Consider the following 19,274-nt stretch of genomic DNA (forward strand, 5'->3'; position numbering starts at 1 on the left):
GCTAATGAAATGTAAGCATATGATAAAAGTAGAATTAACACAAATAATAACCTTTGACCAACTGTATGGATTGTTATGCAGAGAAGGCAGGCTAGTACTTGGCTTTCCCAACTCAAAATTAAAAGGTCCTGCAATGTAAAGAAATACCCTTTCTTACTATAAAAAAACAACAAAAAGATATGTAAAAGAAATCCTTTGTTTATGATGAATAAGAATAGCAACTGCATCTCTATGGACTACATTTCCAACTAACATCTTTTACTTGAGCTGGTTAAAAGAATTTTCAAATCTGTCAAGGAAGAAAGAGACTGTCAAAAACACAGTTTTGGTTGACCTATTATCTATGTAAAATATTAAAAAGTTTTCAACTTTTATACATTGAATGTGTCAAAAAAAGCATTTTCACACTAGCAGATCAGTTAAAAGATAACTACAAGTATGAGTTAATAACTATCAAATGACAATAAAAAAGGGCAATCCGGTGCACGAAGCATCCCACTTTAGCAGGATTTGTACTCTAATGCAAGCATTAGTGGTTGCTTCCATAAAAAGCGAGACTACTAACATGAAGAATAAGAGAGGTTATCAACTACAACATGTGAAAATACACTGATAATGTAAAGACTCTTTACCCTAAAGATAAACCAAACGTGCTATTAGTCCCTTGTACAACTATAAAAACAAAAGGAGATCTACATCTACTATAAAAAAAAGTACAACCTAGTACATATAATGTAATTTTCCGACAGAAGGGTTGTTACCATGCTCATAGACAAAGCCATCAAAGCTTGAACAGCCAGGTCCACCATTAAGCCAAAGAACAACTGGATCCTTTGATGGATTTCTTTCAGATTCAACAAAATAGTAATACAAATTCTTTCCATGACTTTCATCTATGTTAACATACCTGAAAACCCATTTTCAAGAAACATTCAGAAAAGTACAAAAATAAAGATAAAGTTGAGATCTTTTTATCAAAAAACACAAAAAGAACACAAACCCAGCATAATGTTTTGAGTGAAAAGTGCCATTGAAGCCAGGGATTTGAGTTACCAATGCACTCTGAGGTGCCCCTTCTGTTACCAAAAACAAAAATATCAAGAAACTAGTAATTAACAGTATATTACAATGTAAAATAAAGTTTTTTCTTGCCATGTTTAATTTGGTATATCAAGATTCTGAATTTTTTGATGGGTTTTTATATTTTGAGAAAATAATTATACTGTATCTAAAAAGTAGTCCATCAATTTTTTCGCTTTTAAGGCAAGATTGGGAGAAACTGACAGAATATAAGGTTTTCAAAATACAGTAAATTAGTTATTATATGGTTGTTATTTAATAGTACCAAATTGGTATATTATAATTGAATTATCTTACCAAGAAAAAAGATAATACTATAAATGAACTCACATGCTTATGCTGGTATGACTTTTCTAACGGAAAATACTCTGTTATTTAATCATTGTTTTTGTTGAAACTTTTATGGCATTTGTTATTCTATAGCTTCCTATCTATTCTAAGTCTGAGCTAGAATTTTAAGTTTATAAGTTTTAATTTTAGAAAAAACAGATTATTGAATAAATCATACATATATAACCTATAACAAAAATGGTAATTTCGTTCATATTATTTTTGGTTCAATTCATTCTTTATTCATTATATCACTCACTTTGTTTCATTTTACGTGATACTATTATTATTTATTGGCGCATTTCAAAATAATAATAAACACATTTTATATTTAATAATAATTTATTTTTTACCATTTTATTTTAATCTTAATATCTTTTAAAAAATCTCATAATATCTTTAATATCACAAATAAAAAAAACTATATTTATATATTTTGTGTCTAATTAAATTGCAATTATTGATGCTATATATTTTCATATAGTAAAAAGCTCCCACCTACTATCTTTTTTTTTCTTTTTTAAAGCAAAAAGCTCATTTTGCTGTTAGAATATAAATTTATTCAAAGTCTGATAAAAAGGGTGACTGTACATACCACATCAAACTATTTTTTTTTTCATTTTCTTTGTAACAATTCCACTAAACAAAATATTCTAAAGTTCATTGATACTCAGCTTCATATATACGTAGTTATGTCATATATGTTACAGTGTTGTCAAATTGGTTAGATTATTATTTATATGAAGATATTATTATTACATATATTTGACCTAATAAAGATAGTATGAATCATCTCAGCTCCAATTATAATGGGTGACTACGGAAAATCAGTTTCAAGCCACTGTTTATGACAGAGTTTCGATTATGCCTGACCATCATAATATTAATAATCGAGATTTATGATTAATAGAGGAGTCCAACCACAATCATTATTGGTTCACCTTACAATTTTTTCAAAAGATTTGAAAATATTTTGAATCATTATTTTTGTTCATTTGTAGTACGTAAATAACAGGAATTTCAGAGCAGAAAGAAAAGTTGATTAAAGACAATGTTATAACAATAATATCTATTATACAACTATTTTTGTGTAATTCATAACAACCAGAGGACGATGTGACACGCCTATTTTAATTTTGGTACTTAGAATTAATCACAATAACAAATCCTATCTTTATTTGTAGATATTTTTTCTATGTACGAACTATCTCTTCACAGTGAGACTGCGAAATCATTTAGCTTTTTGGTTTTAGTTAACCCCTACTTATTCAACGTGACAACTACAACAACATGATACTCAATAAAATTTCATAAATGAGGTCCGAGGACCCTACTTTTTATGGGATTGTTTTCGATTAACCATGTTTTCAAATAGTTGTGGATGAGCTTAAATAAGTGTGGGAGATGAATACTGGAGTGAAATAATGAATATGAGCATGCATGCCTCAACAGTCACAAGGTACATTGGATAACATACAAATACTTATTTCTTATTGCAGACTGAAATACATGATAAAAATCCAATATTATCTCAGAAATAATTGGACTTAATGTCTACAAATTCATTCTTCAGTATTCATATTATTCTTGCCCTCTAGCCACCGGGCATGTCTTCCAATTCAATCTTCATCATTCATATTATCATATCATTGTTCATATTATCATATCTTCTTGCCCTCTAGCCAGCGGGTGTAGAACGCCAACGCCTCTTGTGGTTTGTACTCTGGCACGGTGTGTCCAGATCCCTGAAAATATCGGAAATCAATTTAGATCAAAGAAAGGTGAAAAAACAGAAGAATGAAAGTTTTACTTGATATGAACATGATACCTTAATAGTCATAAAAATGAGGTTGTTGTCATAACCTTGTATGAAACTGCACAAAAGATTTAAGCATTTGAAATGGATTTAGAATTGCAACACATTAGAGGAAGTAAAACAACATGAAGAGGATTTAGAAGGTGAAAACGCAAACATACCCTGCAACTTGTTCATTCACATACCAAGCCCTCCATTCATCCACGATCGGATATCCAAGAGATCTTGTCCATACTGCTGAACCAGTGAATGGAACGCACATATCGTGATCCCCACTGCAAGAAACCAAAAAATGAACATAATCATTCTGGTTATAGCATCAAAAAAAGATTTCGGATAATTAGCGTGCATGTGATCAGGTACATGCTCACTAAACATACGAGAAATTAAAGAGGACAAAAAAATGCATAGAGAGAAGTTAGAGACTTAGTACTCTATTGAACCTGAATATGATTGCCCGATAGCCCCGAGCTGTGAGATTTTTGTGATACGGAATCATGCTTCCAGAATCATGAAAAAGATATATTTTGTCTGTGCATATCTCCCAGGGACCTATCACAGTTGCCTATTGTTGTACCATAGGATTGAACCATGCATAAATCACCAACTCTGTTTTTTTTATTAAAGGTAAAGATGAGAAAATTGTATCTTACTGGTTCAGCATGAATTGCTTTACGAACATCTGCATTGTTGAGCCACAGAGTAGCAACACGATCATCCTGCATATTTCATTTCAGATTAAACCAGAATTTGAGATAAGGAAATTCACTCCATTAAAGAGCTAGGTCACAATAGGATAAAGGGAGGGTTCCAAAATAAGAAAGTCCTAAAAAGCAAAAAATGAATTCCTCAAATTAGAGAGAACAAAATAAGCAGAACTTAAAATTTACAACAGTTGGACAATAGAATAAGTGCATAAGAATATTTAAAAGATAAACAGGATGCATAGCTAGAACAATCGACATGTTTTGATATAAAATTAGTTAAGTTGGGAATTCAACGGAGAACGATTAGAGAACAAACAAAAAATGAAGAGCGAGTGACTTACAGTGCAAGGGACTTCTACACTATTGAGAATCTCCGGCCAAGTTGGGACATGTCCGGCTCTTACTGGAGCTTTATAAGGCCATGCACGGCCAAACATTCTTTTTCTGACAGGAAGAGGCCTTTCTGTCTCACCTAGTTTACGAAAGCTCATAGGCAATCTTGAGTTACCAGTGGTAATTACACTAGGTTCTTTGCTGTGGTAACATGGTTCTAGAATGTCATAAATGTTTACATCATAAACTACCTGCAATAGGCAAAAAGGTGAGCATATATAGCAATGATTATGAAATGCATGCTGTTTCGACGAAATGTATCAAGTATATGACAGAATAATTAACACCTTAATTACCTGATCAATTTTATTAAGCACTTCTGAACAATTACTATCCGCTGGTTCGTAGAAATTTCCATGGCATGCAACAATAGCTTCCTGTGCATGAAAAAGAATAATCTGAGACCAGTTGCTAATAGACAATGAGGCCATGATTATATTGGAGTGGTAGACGTATACAACACATAGCTTAACATTTGTTTTGTAACATCTTTTTGGCGGATTAGAATTGATCACTATCTTCTGACTACAATTTCATCTATGTTTGATCCACAGATGTATATATTCCAGAAGCTTATAAGGCTCCATTATGTGTTATGCTACAATAATTTGGAACATGTCCTAATTAAAAGCATTAGAGACTTCAAAGCATCATCTTTTGCCAGCTATATATATATGACTTCCAGAAATCAAAAACAGTTTGGGAAGTCAAATGATTCAAGCACTAAAAAATCATACAAACAACAAGAAGAAAATACCTCATATAAGTCATCTGAAATGAGGCCCATGCCATGTTGAAATGGAACAATAGCATTACCGTCTATTTTCTCATCTGTCACGCCATTTCCCACCATGTAACCCTGTGCGCAATAGAACGTAAAGAGTTTACAGCCCAAACAACTTGTTAACACGTGAAAATCTTGAAATGTATTATACCTTAAAGTTGATAGCAGGCTTTACTCCAGCATCAATACCTAAAAGACAGAGGTAGCAGAAGGTTAGTTTGTTTATCCCCTGCCTAGCAGTAGCACCAACCAATACATGAGATTACCTTTTACTACTTCAGAAGCCAGAGTTGGCACGTATATTCCAGCATAAGACTCTCCAGATATGTAAAATGGGTTCGTGAGGAACTCCGGATAGATCTCAAACCACTAGAAAGAGAGAGACAGTATCAATTAGTTGAACCATGAACGAGTTAGAAGGACAAAGAAATAAATGAATTTTACTATACAGAACAACTATAAAACTTACAACTCCACCGGTGTAAGCTGCTCACATTGCAGGAGGTTGATTGATAGCGTAAAACTTGTAAATTTAAGTATCGAATCAAGTTTATGTAGTTACCTTGAGGAGAAATGAGTGGCTATCAGATGCAGTCTTTAAGTCTCCTGTCACGTAGTCAGATTTATTGTTCGAGTAAGACAATCCAACGCCAACAGGAGAGTCCAGATATATTATATTGGAAACCTGGAAGAATCAAATAATAATGAACGGCTAATGAAATGTAAGCATATGATAAAAGTAAAATTAACACAAATAATAACCTTAGACCAACTGTATGGATTATTATGCAGAGAAGGCAGGCTACCACTTGGCTTTCCAAAATCAAAATTAAAAGGCCCTGCAATGTAAAGAAATACCCTTCCTTATTATAAGTGAAAAACAAGAAATATGATGAATAAGAATAGTAACTGCATCTCTATGGACTACATTTCCACATGGGTTCCGGAAAGGGTCTCACCCCGGCCTAAGGGATGAGATGTAGACGGTCTACTCTAATACAAACATTAGTGTCTGCTTCCACAAAAAAATGGAACTACTAACATGAAGAATAAGGAAGGTTATCGACTACAACATGTGAAAATACACTTATAATGTAAAGATTAACCAAACGCGCTATTAGTCCCTCCCTCACTCTATCTTTGCAACAACAGTGTGGAGACAAAATTTTCACAAAAGGGGATCTTCATCTACTATATGTACGCAAATAGAATTCAACCTCGTACATATAATGTAATTTTCCAACAAAAGGGTTGTTACGTACCATGCTCATAGACAAAGCCATCAAAGCTTGAACAACCAGGTCCTCCATTAAGCCAAAGAACAACTGGATCATTTGATGGGTCTCTTTCAGATTCAACAAAGTAGTAATACAAATTCTTGCCATGACTTTCATCTATAGTAACATACCTGAAAACCCCATTTCAAGAAACATTCAGAAAAATACAAAAATCAAGATAAAGTTTACATCTTTTTCTCAAAAACACAAAAAGAATACAAACCCAGCATAATGTTTTGAGTTAAAAGTGCCATTGAAGCCAGGGAGTTGAGTTACCAGTGCACTCTGAGGTGCCCCTTCTGTTACCAAAAACAAAAATGCCAACAAACTAATTAAAAGTATATTATAGTGTAAAACAATTTTTTTTGCCATGTTTGGTAATATGAAGATTCTGAATTCTTTCATGGGTTTTTGTAGCATCATACTAATAACTAGTCCATCAACTTTTACTAATAAGGCAAGATTAGGAGAAAGTGACACAAGATAAGGTTTTCAAAATATTGTTAGAGTCTATTTGACAATGTTGTTGGTAGGCGAAAAACACTTATTTTGAGAAAAAAATATTTTTTAAAATTGTTTTTAATTGAAAGAAAATTATTATTATTCAAGACTATATCTTTCATATATAAATATTTATTAATATATCTCTTATTAATTAATTAGCATATCCTCGTGTGTTATTGTATAACTTCCTGTATATTCTTTGATTAAGTTTTGAATTTTAGAAAAAATAGTGTATTGAATAAATAAAACATACAGATTTAGTGATTTTTAAAGATAAATATAAAGTAGGAACCAGACCTACTTAACATATAAGCAAAATTGTAATTCCATCCCTATTTTTCTCCATTCAATTCATTCTATATTTAGTATTACATTACTCACTTCATTTCATTTACGTGATACTATTATTTATTGACTTTATTGGCGCATTTCAAAATAATAAACATGTTTTATATTTGACAATGTTTCAATGTTTAGCCTTTTATTTTTAATAGTAATATATCTTTAAAAAATCTCACGACATTTTTAATATGACAAAGGTTTTTTTAAAAAAAAAAAATTATTTGCAATTATTGATGCTATTTTTGTTTTATAGTGAAAAGCTCCCACCAACGATCCCTTTTTTCTTTTCTTTTTTTTAAGCAAAAAGCTAATTTTGCTTATTTAGATTATAAATATATTCAAAGTATAATAAAAGAGAGACGGCTCAATAAAATCTGTTGTTTAAAGTAAAAAAATATATATTTAAAAAATCGTTAAGTTCATTTTGTGAAGTCCATATAATGATGAGACATAAGAGAAATTCCGACAACTTTCATCTAATGATAAGAGTTAGGGGTGTAAATAGGTCTGTTTAGTTTGATTTTTCATTAAAAAATTTTAAATCAATTATGTCGGTTTATTAAATCTAAAAACCAAACCAAACCACATCAAGTCGGGTTTTTCATTTTGGCTTTAGTCAGTTCTTTCATTTTTTTCATTTTTTTTGGTTTTTAATAACTATATGGTGTTTTAAAAAGAAATCAAATATATTTTCACTTACGTGTGTGATAAGCTAAACTTTAAAAATGTTAAATGAATAGAAATCTTCGAAAAAGACGGTAAAATTCACATGAGTGCAAAATATTTTTATTGAAATATCAACATTCATTATGTTAAATTAATAATTGAAGGCTACAGTCAAACTAAATACAAAACAAAATATTTACAAACTAAATTGTTAACTTCAAATTTAAAAAACTATAACTATATAATTGTAACTTCCAATCTTAATACAAATAAAATATTTTTTACAAGCCCAAATTTAAAATAATATATCTAAACATTGAAAAATATAAACTAAATAAAAATATATTAACAAAGTAGATTATAAATAATATATATATATATATATATATATATATATATTATGTCGGTTTGCTTTAGGTGTGGTTTGACTTTTTTCTTTTAATATCAAACCAAATCAAGAGTGGTCGTATCAACCAAATCAAACAACAAATTGATTTTTTTCCAATTTGATTCGATTCGTGATTTGACTTCACAATTTGACTAGTACACCCCTAATAAGAGCGTAATATAGAATATGTGTGTTAAATACATGTTATGATGTCTAACTCGATTGTAGACAAAAGTATGATTTTGAAGGAGAGAGAACAAAGGGATGAACCTATTATACATCTGAGTTTTAAATATTATGTTGCTAATTGTCATTGAAGGGCTTCATTTTAAGAAGATAGATATAAAAGAACTTATTTTCTAACTTATCTATCAATATATAACAAAATGAAATAGTTAATTTAGAGAAATTGAATTGAAATTAGAAAGTAAAATCGTTAAAATATTTTTAAAAATATATATTTTTTTTTAAAAAGTGTACATAGAGGAGGAAATATTAGTATTGAGGAGGAAGGCAGATATGATGTTTAATTTAATCATCAAAATATAACATTTATCGTATAATAAAGTGAAAGAGTTGATAAACTATTGCCATTCAATTAGCGAGCCTTTAATGCCACCCAATATTTCTTCCTTTTCCATTTTTTTTTACGAATACACTTTTACATTATCAAAGTGCATATATGAATTGTTACGGACTTCATAAAAATAAAAAATGAAAAGAAGGATTGAACTCAGAATATCATTTAGACTCTTTCCCATCAAAAAATAATTCGATTGGTCGCATGCATCCATAGATACAAACTAAAATGATCCAAGTCGCTAGTGCTAAACAGAAAAACAAAACAAAAATTGTTCAAGACGTTAATGGTAAACAGAAAACAAAACAAAAATGGCCCAAGTCGTTAGTGCTAAACAAAAAAAACAAAATAAAAATGGTCCAAATCGTAAGTGCTCGAAAAGAAAAAGAAAAAAAAAATGGTCCAAGTCTTACGAAAGTGCTCAAAAAAAAACAAAGATGGTCCAAATTAGTGCTCAAACAAAAAAAAATGAAAAACAATTAAGAACCACTAACAAAACGCACATTTAAAAATATACGAAATATATCGACCACTTCTTAACTTTTATCTCTAAGAGATGGCATTTAAAAAGAATGTGGAGTACATCGATCATTTCTTAAAGTTTATCTCCAAATGTACTTAGATTTTTTAACAGGATGTTTGGTCGGAAAAAAATTAAAAAATATATTTTATTTAGAATTTTCAAAATTGAAATTGAAGTTATGTTTGATCATATTTTTGAGATAAGTGTTAAAAATATACCTAAATTGTCTTCTTCTTTTTTTAGTTTCATACCTAAACTCACCCTCTCAATAGTTTAGATATGAAACCTAAAAAAAAAGAATAATTTAAATGTGTTTTTGACACTTTTCTCTTTAGAAAAAGTAGAATATTGAATAAATTATACATATAATATAGTATGGATCATAAGTTCCTAACCTATAAGAAAAATGGTAATTCCGTTCCTATTACTTTTTGTTCGATTCATTCGCTATTCATTATATTACTCACTTTGTTTCATTTTATGTGATATTATTATTATTTATTGGCTTTATTGGTGCATTTCAAAATAATAATGAACACATTTTATATTTAATAATAATTTATTTTTTACCATTTATTTTAATCTTAATATCTTTTTAAAAAATATCATAATATCTTTAATATCACAAATAAATAAAAACTATAATTATATATTCTGTGTCTAATTAAATTGCAATTATTGATGCTATATATTTTCATTTAGTAAAAAGCTCCCACCTACTATCCTTTTCTTTTTTTTTTAAACCAAAAAAACTCATTTTGTTGTTAGGATATAAATTTACTAATTTCTGGACACGTGCATTGCATCTGTAACTCATACTTATTGGTACATTCAATTTAAAACGAAATACATAAAATTAGAATATGTGTACCATGAGTTACACCAAATTATAGAGAATAATTAAAGAAAAAAGTGCTTAGAGATGCACTTGTTCATCAATAAAATACAAAGAGATTCGGATGGTTTGGTACAATTGAAAGAATCAATCTGATGCTAACATCCTCAAATGTATAAACGAAAAATATCAATACATGAAAACTGGAAAAAGAAGAGAAAAAGATATTGTAAGGCAAAGAAGCCAACAAATATTAACTACGTGATAAATATTTGATTTTTGCACTTTGATTTATATGTCTACTGGCGGTAAAAAAATAGATCAATAAAGATATAATTACAAATTACAATAATTGAGAATGAGAAAAGATAGAAGAAACTTGCACAAATATGAGACACATTAAGCGAGATGCAATGAAAACTAATATCATAGATTATCTCGACTTATCTTTCCAAGGAAATCACCAAAATCTCTACAATTAAATATATTGGAGTATAGTATCATAAACTTTTTGTAAGAATTTAAGATAATTTGATTGGAGTCGAAAAAGAAAGAATATGAATTGAAGCTCGCAAGAAATCAAACTATTTCTTTTTTATTTTCTTTGTAACAATTCCACTAAACAAAATATTGTTCAGTTCATTAATATTGATACTCAGCTTCATATATAGTAGTTATGGCATATATGATTCATTGTTGTCAAATTGATTAGATCATTATTTATATGAAAGATATTATTATTACAGATATTTGACCTAACCAAGTTAGTGCAAATCATCTCAACTCCAATCATGATGGGTGATTACGGGAGATTAGTTTCAAGTCACTTTCTATGAAAGAGTTCGGACTATGCCTAACTATCATAATGTTCATAAACGAGATTGATAGATCGTGATAGAAAAATCTAGCCACAAACTATTATTGATTAGCCTTGTAATTTTTTCAAAAGTTTTGAAAATATTTTGAATCATTATTTTTGTTCATTTGTAGTACATAAATAACAGGAATTTCAGAGCAGAAAGAAAGGTTGATTAAAGATAATGTTATAACAATAATATCCATTAAACAACTATTTTTGTGTAATTCATAAAAAATAAATACCTTAAAAGTATACACATATATTTGTAGAAAAATATTACACATCACAAGTTATTGCATGCACGATGTAGGTTGGTTAAGCCTGTTGACACCCAATTTTGACCCTCCACAATATAAATTAATCATTTCGAGCTTCTCCAATTTTAAACGATTTAAAATAATTAGTTTTATAAAATTTCAAAAATAGTTTGCAAGTTATTTTAAATAATTATCACTTTTTATAATTTTTGAATAATATATGTGTTTTATGCAATTAGTACATTTTATAGATATTCGAAAATTATTTCGAAAAGCTTTTAGTTTTACTTAAATATTTGGTTAATTAGTTTAGTTATATAATAGTTTATATTTTTATTTTTTATTTTTAAATAATTAGTTTATAAGTAAGTTAATTATTTTGTTTCGTTAAGATTAAGAAGCTCGTTAATTAATTAATATAATTCATCTTATTTTTAGGCCGAATTCGTTTAATTGCACCAATTTGGCTAAAATATAATTCGTGCGGCTATTTTTAAACCGACTATATTCTTTGCTTCCTTTTCAGGACCCCTAAATTCAGTATAATTTTTATTTATTTATTTTGCCCATTCCAGGCTCACTTGCTCTCAAATACCCGATCCACTCTCAATTCCAAAACCCACCCAGACTTGTTACAACATACAACATCAATACCAAATACCCCAATAGAAAACAGTGACCCAAATTTTCTGGGATTTGGGACGAAATCTCATACAAAACCCAATTGTCCTCTGGTCCTGGTAAAGATTTTGAATTTGGGAATTTGTGGGGAATTCCGAATTAGCCCTTGTTCTTATCCGTTTTTCACTTTTTCTTCCCCTAAAATCGTGAACCATAATTCCCTGGATATAAATAGTCCCTTGTTGGTCATTGTAGGGGGGGATTTTTTTTTAGCAAAAAATACAAAGAAATGTTTGAGTAACAGTGTTTAAAATACAAAACTAACTACATGTTAAGGAAAAACAGAGTAAATACTTGCTTCGAGGATTTGGGTTCAATATTCCTACCCATATTTTTTAACCGCTGGTTTGTGTTCGAAATTGCGTAGTGGTGAAGTTGCCTCTGCTCGTTTTGTCCCTGTTCGCTGCCCACAACAAAGTAAATAACTTTTGGCCTTTTTCCCTTCTTCTTTCCGATTCCGATGAGTGTTGAATGATGAAATATTTATTGTTAGTTATGAGCTGAATCCTATATAGTTTGAGCCTAAGTTTTCTCTTCATCGTAGTCTTTCCGATGCTATTATATGTATTTCATTTTCAAAATGGCTTTATCGCCTGTTTGATCTGCTTTTCTCTGTTTATGGTTCTTCTCGAGTTTTTCTTGGTTGAGTTGGGCTCATTTCGATTTTCTATTTACTTATTCGTTAATCATCTTAATACTACTCCGCCCATACTTGTCGAAATAGAGTATGTGCTTTCTTGTCATGTGTTTGGAGGACGCGAATGACCTAAGCGGTTATGTTAAGCTATTTTCGAATACGAGTTATCTGAGTTGCAAGTAGTAATCTTGAAATGGGATTAATTCATCATGCTTGGTTAATGTTCATTCGTAGTTTCTTTTGTAGCGTCAATATTTACGTAACACTTGTTGGAGTCGTTTGGATGCATCAGGTAGCAGTTGTTAAATTATCATTCTCTAGGCCTCTTATATGTGGTTTGTTACCATGACCAAAAAATGTTATTCAAGTGAGTATTTTTCTCCTTTCCCTAGCACCCTTTCTAGAATTGCAATAGATTGATTTCCATCTCCTCTATGCACATAGATGATGCTAGATTCATCATTTTGCTAACACTAGAATCTTGCATTATTGATTAACACCGCGTCTGGCCATTATTATTGAGTCAGACTGCTTACATTTGCTTAAAAAATATGAAATGTTTGGTTTACTGTTAATGGCAATAATGAGATAATTTCAATTTAAAGTTCATATTTAGTTTTTGTGCTATTTCTATCCTAGTTTGGACAGTGGGTGAGCATGCTTTTTTTCTTTTTGGATTTGCATTTTTATTGATTCGCTTCTCGAAATTTTGGAAATCACCAATTTTGACACATCGTGCCAAGTGATAATTCGGTTTCTTTATGTTGGTATTTTTCTTATGTGTATGTCCAGTTTAGTATTAAATTTGTGTAGCTATGTGAATTATGCTCTCCGTGCATTTCGTTGGTATTACATCTTTAGTTTATTTTTGCATGTTACAGTGAGCTAAATTGAGCATGGATTAGGAAGCTCCTTCGTGCTAATTTGACTTTCTTTGTCTTACCATGTCTTGCTATTCTTGTCGTCATCACAGAAGGTTCAATTCAGTTCAAGGATAGTCTTGTAAAGCGTATCAAGTTCCTTATTTTATTAGTATCTTGTTTACTGCTTGCGGATAATTACGAAATCGGGTTATGTATTTAGCATTTCCAAATAAGTGGTTAAATTTCCCATTGTTTTCTCTTAGTTTGTACAAGTTTGCTTAGTTGTAGTCCTTGTTTTATTATTATTATTTATTTTATTTTATTTTATATCATTGTTATTATCTTTTGAATTGTCCGTAGTTGTTTACCTCTTTTGCATATCAATTTGTCAAAAAAAAATGGAAGTCAGTTTGAAGCATTGGTCTAAGTTGAAAATCTAACTATCACGGCTCACTTTTAGCCTCCCTGTCATTTCTTTGCATTTTGCTTGGTCTTGGTTGCTGTTAGTTATTTGTTGTCTTGTTAAGTGGCAAACTATCGATCATCTTTTTTCATTTAATGTTATAGTTTTAAGATATCATCATTAGATACTAACTCTCATCATCATTTTAATACATGTGACACCAACTCGAGTTCATTTTGGACTCCATCTTTCTCCACTTCATGTTTCGGATGGGCCATAAAGGTCCAAAATTCTTTTATTGAGTCATTCAACCTTGAGAAATTGAAGAACAAGTCTTTGGAGTTGACGTACAGGTCCGGGAACGCAGAAAAAAGGGCTATACACATCAATATACACCGATATACAGCTGATGTATACCAAAAACGGGATTGAGTAAAATCCCCAGAAATTGCAGCAAAATTGGCCCAAAAGGAGCCCAATTTCCTAATATCTTTTACTCTTTTAATTGATTTGCTTATGCTTGACTAATTTTATTTAATTCTAACTATAATTTATTTTAATTAATTTAATTAGATCCTCCAAAAGATGAGTTATTTCTTAGTGTTGGTTTGTTTTAAATATTATTTTGTGTTGTGGTCATTTATTTTACTAATCAAATATCAATCAATTTTTATATCGTTAATTAAGTTAAATCGTTGTTCTTAAAAAGATTTGTTATTTAACACTTTTCACTGAAAAAACGTTCTAACTTATTTTAAAATGTTTTATGTTTAAGTGTTTTTTCTCAAATAAATTCGGAAAATGTAAGTCATTTTTTTATCAAATAATAATAATAATAATAATAATAATACTTAGTCATTTTTTCAAAAGGTTTAGTCATTTAATAAGAAATTATTTTCATGCTTTAATGTATTAAATAGGTTTAAGTTATTTTAAAATGAATTAAATAAATTCTAATTAACCTAGTTTTATTAATATTCTAATCACTTATATTTCAAGTCAAATATTTCATTTTGGATCCTTTTTCTCAAAAAATAAAATAAAATAAATGTGTCACTTATTTAACTTTGTTTTTTAAGTTAACCAAATATTGTAAGTTATTCTTCTTATGTTAAATCACCTTTTCTAAAAATTAGTCAAAAAATATATTTTAAGTCAAGTTGCAGGTCAATCGCATGTTAGTGGGTATTTCGAATGCTTAAACCCTTTTCGAAGTGTAAATTGAACCCGAACCCTCTTTGGTATTTTCAAATGATTTTTTCTGTTTAAATCTTTGAAAATTATAAGTTTTCTTAATTTCTTTAAAAAATTAAGTGGCGACTCTTTTCTAAGTATTTTTCTTAAAATATTTTATACTTGGAACATTTCAAAAATGTGATTTTTCTATAGATAGAAAAATTACGGTACAACAAAGCCTATGAGCATAAAGAAGGAAGTCTGCACCTGCCCACGCCTATTTTAATATTGATACTTAGAATTAATCACAGTAACAAATCTATCTTTATTTGTAGCTATTTTTTCTAACATGGTATGAACAATCTATTCACACCGAGCATGCAAGATCATTAAGCTTTTTGATTTTTAGTTCACACCTACTTATTCAACATGACAACAACAACAACAACAACAACATGATACTCAATAAAATTTCATAAATGAGGTATGAGAAGGATAAAATATAACAGATCGATCTAACCCTTACTTTTTATAGGATAGTGATGTTGTTTTCAATAAATCCTCGATTCAAAGCAAGTTAATATAAGCATGCCTTAACAGTCACAAGGTACATTGGATAACATACAAATACTAATTCTTATTGCAGACATCAATACATGATAAAAATCCAATATCCTTCTTCTCCCTATTATTCTCCTGTTAAGAGTCATAGAAAAATCTCAGAAATACTTGGACTTAATGTCTACTAATTCAGCCTTCATGATTCATATTATCATATCTTCTTGCCCTCTAGCCAGCGGGCGTAGAACGCCAACGCCTCTCGTGGTTTGTACTCTGGCACGGTGTGTCCAGCTCCCTGAAGATATCGGAAATCAATCAATTAAATCAAAGAAAAAAAAACAGAAAAATGAAAAAAAATTCTTGATATGAACATACCTTAACAGTCATAAAAATGAGGTTGTTGTCATAACCTTGTATGAAACTGCACAAACATTTAAGCATTTGAAATTGGATATTGCAGAATTGCAACAGTATTAGCTAGAGAGGTTAAACATGAAGAGGACTTAGAAGGTGAAAACGCGAACATACCCTGCAACTTGTTCATTCACATACCAAGGCCTCCATTCATCCACGATCGGATATCCAAGAGATCTTGTCCATACTGCTGAACCAGTGTATGGTACACACATATCGTGATCCCCACTGCAAGAAACCAAAAAAATGAACATAATCGTTCTGGTTATAGCATCAAAAACAATATCGGATAATTTGCGTGTGATCAGGTACATGTTCACTAACAACAATTTCCTTAGGCAGCCTACTACATGAGTATAGTGGAAGAACATGTTATAGTTACTTTGATAGAGAAAATATCACAAAAAAATGCATAGAGAGAAGTCAAGAGACTTAGTAATCTATTGAACCTGTATATGATTGCCCTATAGCCCCGAGCTGTGAGATTTTTGTGATACGGAATCATGCTTCCAGAATCATGATACATATTTTGTCTGTGCATAGCTCCCAGGGACCTATCACAGTTGTCTGTTGTACCATAGGATTGAACCATAATCACCAACTCTATTTTTTATTTTTTATTTTGAGTAAAGGTAAATCATCATCTTTAAAGCTAGTATAAGATGAGAAAACTGTATCTTACTTGCTCTGCATGAATAGCTTTACGAACATTTGCATTGTTGAGCCACACAGTAGCAACACGATCATCCTGCATATTTCATTTCAGATTGTTGAAGATTAATCCGCCATGATGCTAAAAGAGGGAACAAAATAAGCTTGAAAGAACTTAATATTTACAACAGTTGAACTAAAAAGTGCATAAGATGCTTAAAGGATAAACAGTATGCATAGGTAGAGGCGTAGAGCAATGAACATGTTTTGATATAAAATTAGTTAAGTTGGGATTTCAACGGAGAACCATTAGAGAACAAACAAAATATCAAGAATGACTTACAGTGCAAGGGACTGCTACACCATTGAGAATCTCCGGCCAAGTTGGGACACGTCCCTCTTTTACTGGAGCTTTAAAAGGCCATGCACGGCCAAACATTCTTTTTCTGACAGGAAGAGGCCTTTCTGTCTCACCTAGTTTACGAAAGCTCATAGGCAATCTTGAGCTATTAGTGATAATTAAACTAGATTCCTTGCTGTGGTAACACGGTTCTAGAATGTCATAGATGTTTATATCACTAAGTACCTGCAATAGGCAAAAAGGTGAATTTGGGTAAATACAGCAGAGCAATGAATTGTTGTCTTGACAAAATGACAACTCCTTACCAGATCAATTTTCTGAAACAACTTTATACATTCCTCTCGCGATGGTTCGTAGAAATTTCCATTGCATGCAGCATTAACTTCCTGAGCATGAAACAAAATAATCAGAGACCAGTTGTGACATCTTTTTTGGCGGATTAGAATTGACAACGCAATTTCATCTATGTTTGATAAACCTTCTCATATATACCCGAAGCTAGTAAGGCTCCAATATGTGTTATGCTACAATAAGTTGGAACATGTCAAATGATTCAAGCAATAAAAAGTTAAACAAGAAGAAGCAAATACCTCGAATAATTGATCTGAAATGAGGCCCATACCATGCTGAAATCCAACAAGAGCATTACCGTCTGTTTTGTCATCTGTCACGCCATTTCCCACCATGTAACCCTGTCCGCAATAGAACGTAAAGAGTTTACAGCCTAGACAACTAGTTAACACGTGAAATTCTTGAAATGTGTTATACCTTAAAGTTGATAGCAGGCTTTACTCCAACATCAATACCTAAAAGACAGAGGTAGTAGAAGGTTAGTTTGTTTATCCCCTGCCTAGCAGTAGCACCAACCAATACATGAGATTACCTTTTACTACTTCAGAAGCCAGAGTTGGCACGTATATTCCAGCATAAGACTCTCCAGATATGTAAAATGGGTTCGTGAGGAACTCCGGGTAGATCTCAAACCACTAGAGGGAGAGAGAGCATCATTTAGTTGAACCATGAATGAGTTAGAAGGACAAAGAAATAAATGAGTTTTATTATATGGAACAACTATAAAACTTAGAACTCCACCGCTGTAGGCTGCTCACACTGCCAGTCCCGAATAAAGGAGTATTGCAGTAGGTTGATTGCTAGCGTAAAACTAGTAAAAGTAACTATCAACCCAAGTTTATGGAATATTACCTTGAGGAGAAACGAATGGCTATCAGATGCAGTCTTTAAGTCTCCTGTCACGTAGTCAGATTTATTGTTCGAGTAAGACAATCCAACGCCAACAGGAGAGTCCAGATATATTATATTGGAAACCTGGAAGAATCAAATCATAATGAGTGGCTAATGAAATGTAAGTATATGCTAAAAGTAGAATTAACACAAATAATAACCTTAGACCAACTGTATGGATTGTTATGCAGAGAAGGCAGGCTACCACTTGGCTTTCCAAAATCAAAATTAAAAGGCCCTGCAATGTAAAGAAATACCCTTCCTTATTACACAAAAAAAAAAAAAACTAGTAATATGCATCTCTATGGACGACATTTCCGATTAACATCTTTTACTCTTAACCATCCCTATGTTAGCAGGATTCGGAGATGTAGACAGTCTATTCTAATACAAACATTAGTGTCTGCTTCCACAAAAATGGAACTACTAACATGAAGAATAAGAAAGGTTATCAACTACAACATGTGAAAATACACTTATAATGTAAGGATTTACCAAACACGCTATTAGTCCCTCACTCTATGTCAAAAGGGGATCTTCATCTACTATATATACGTAAAAAAAAAAAAAAAAAAACCTTGTGCATAAAATGTAATTTTTCGATAAAGGGGTTGTTACGTACCATGCTCATAGACAAAGCCATCGAAGCTTGAACAGCCAGGTCCACCATTAAGCCAAAGAACAACTGGATCCTTTGATGGATTTCGTTCAGATTCAATAAAGTAGTAATACAAATTCTTGCCATGACTTTCATCTATAGTAACATACCTGAAAACCCCATTTCAAGAAACATTCAGAAAAATACAAAAATAAAGATAAAGATTACATCTTTTTATCAAAAAAACACAAAAAGAATACAAACCCAGCATAATGTTTTGAGTGAAAAGTGCCATTGAAGCCAGGGAGTTGAGTTATCAGTGCCTTCTGAGGTGCCCCTTCTGTTA

At 31.0% G+C, this 19,274-nt stretch overlaps 1 protein-coding gene and 1 pseudogene across 5 annotated transcripts in view; both read right to left on the minus strand.

Moving 5' to 3' along the window:
- LOC125808062 (serine carboxypeptidase-like 20) overlaps nt 1-19,274 on the minus strand; it is a 33,623-nt gene that overhangs the window by 14,257 nt on the left and 92 nt on the right. For 2 of the 5 annotated variants that reach the window (XM_049487845.1, XM_049487844.1), the window contains exons 1-3: nt 1,001-1,159; nt 762-907; nt 52-128 (exon numbers count right to left, since the gene is read on the minus strand). In XM_049487845.1, the coding sequence (XP_049343802.1) occupies nt 52-128; nt 762-907; nt 1,001-1,155 (378 nt within the window). In that variant the 5' untranslated portion in view covers nt 1,156-1,159. Of the gene's footprint in view, nt 1-51; nt 129-761; nt 908-1,000; nt 1,160-3,056; nt 3,156-3,238; nt 3,285-3,387; nt 3,502-3,669; nt 3,792-3,879; nt 3,946-4,274; nt 4,518-4,622; nt 4,704-5,083; nt 5,186-5,261; nt 5,300-5,376; nt 5,480-5,672; nt 5,796-5,872; nt 5,950-6,372; nt 6,519-6,610; nt 6,786-19,274 lie in introns of those variants that run through there. The other 3 variants (XM_049487846.1, XM_049487848.1, XM_049487847.1) reach the window with 3 other exon arrangements.
- Nucleotides 2,873-19,223, minus strand: LOC125807636 (serine carboxypeptidase-like 20; annotated as a pseudogene).

Source organism: Solanum verrucosum, unplaced genomic scaffold (genome assembly GCF_900185275.1).
Source record: "Solanum verrucosum unplaced genomic scaffold, falcon-dt-bn FXZP01000183.1, whole genome shotgun sequence".
Classification (NCBI taxonomy): domain Eukaryota; kingdom Viridiplantae; phylum Streptophyta; class Magnoliopsida; order Solanales; family Solanaceae; genus Solanum; species Solanum verrucosum.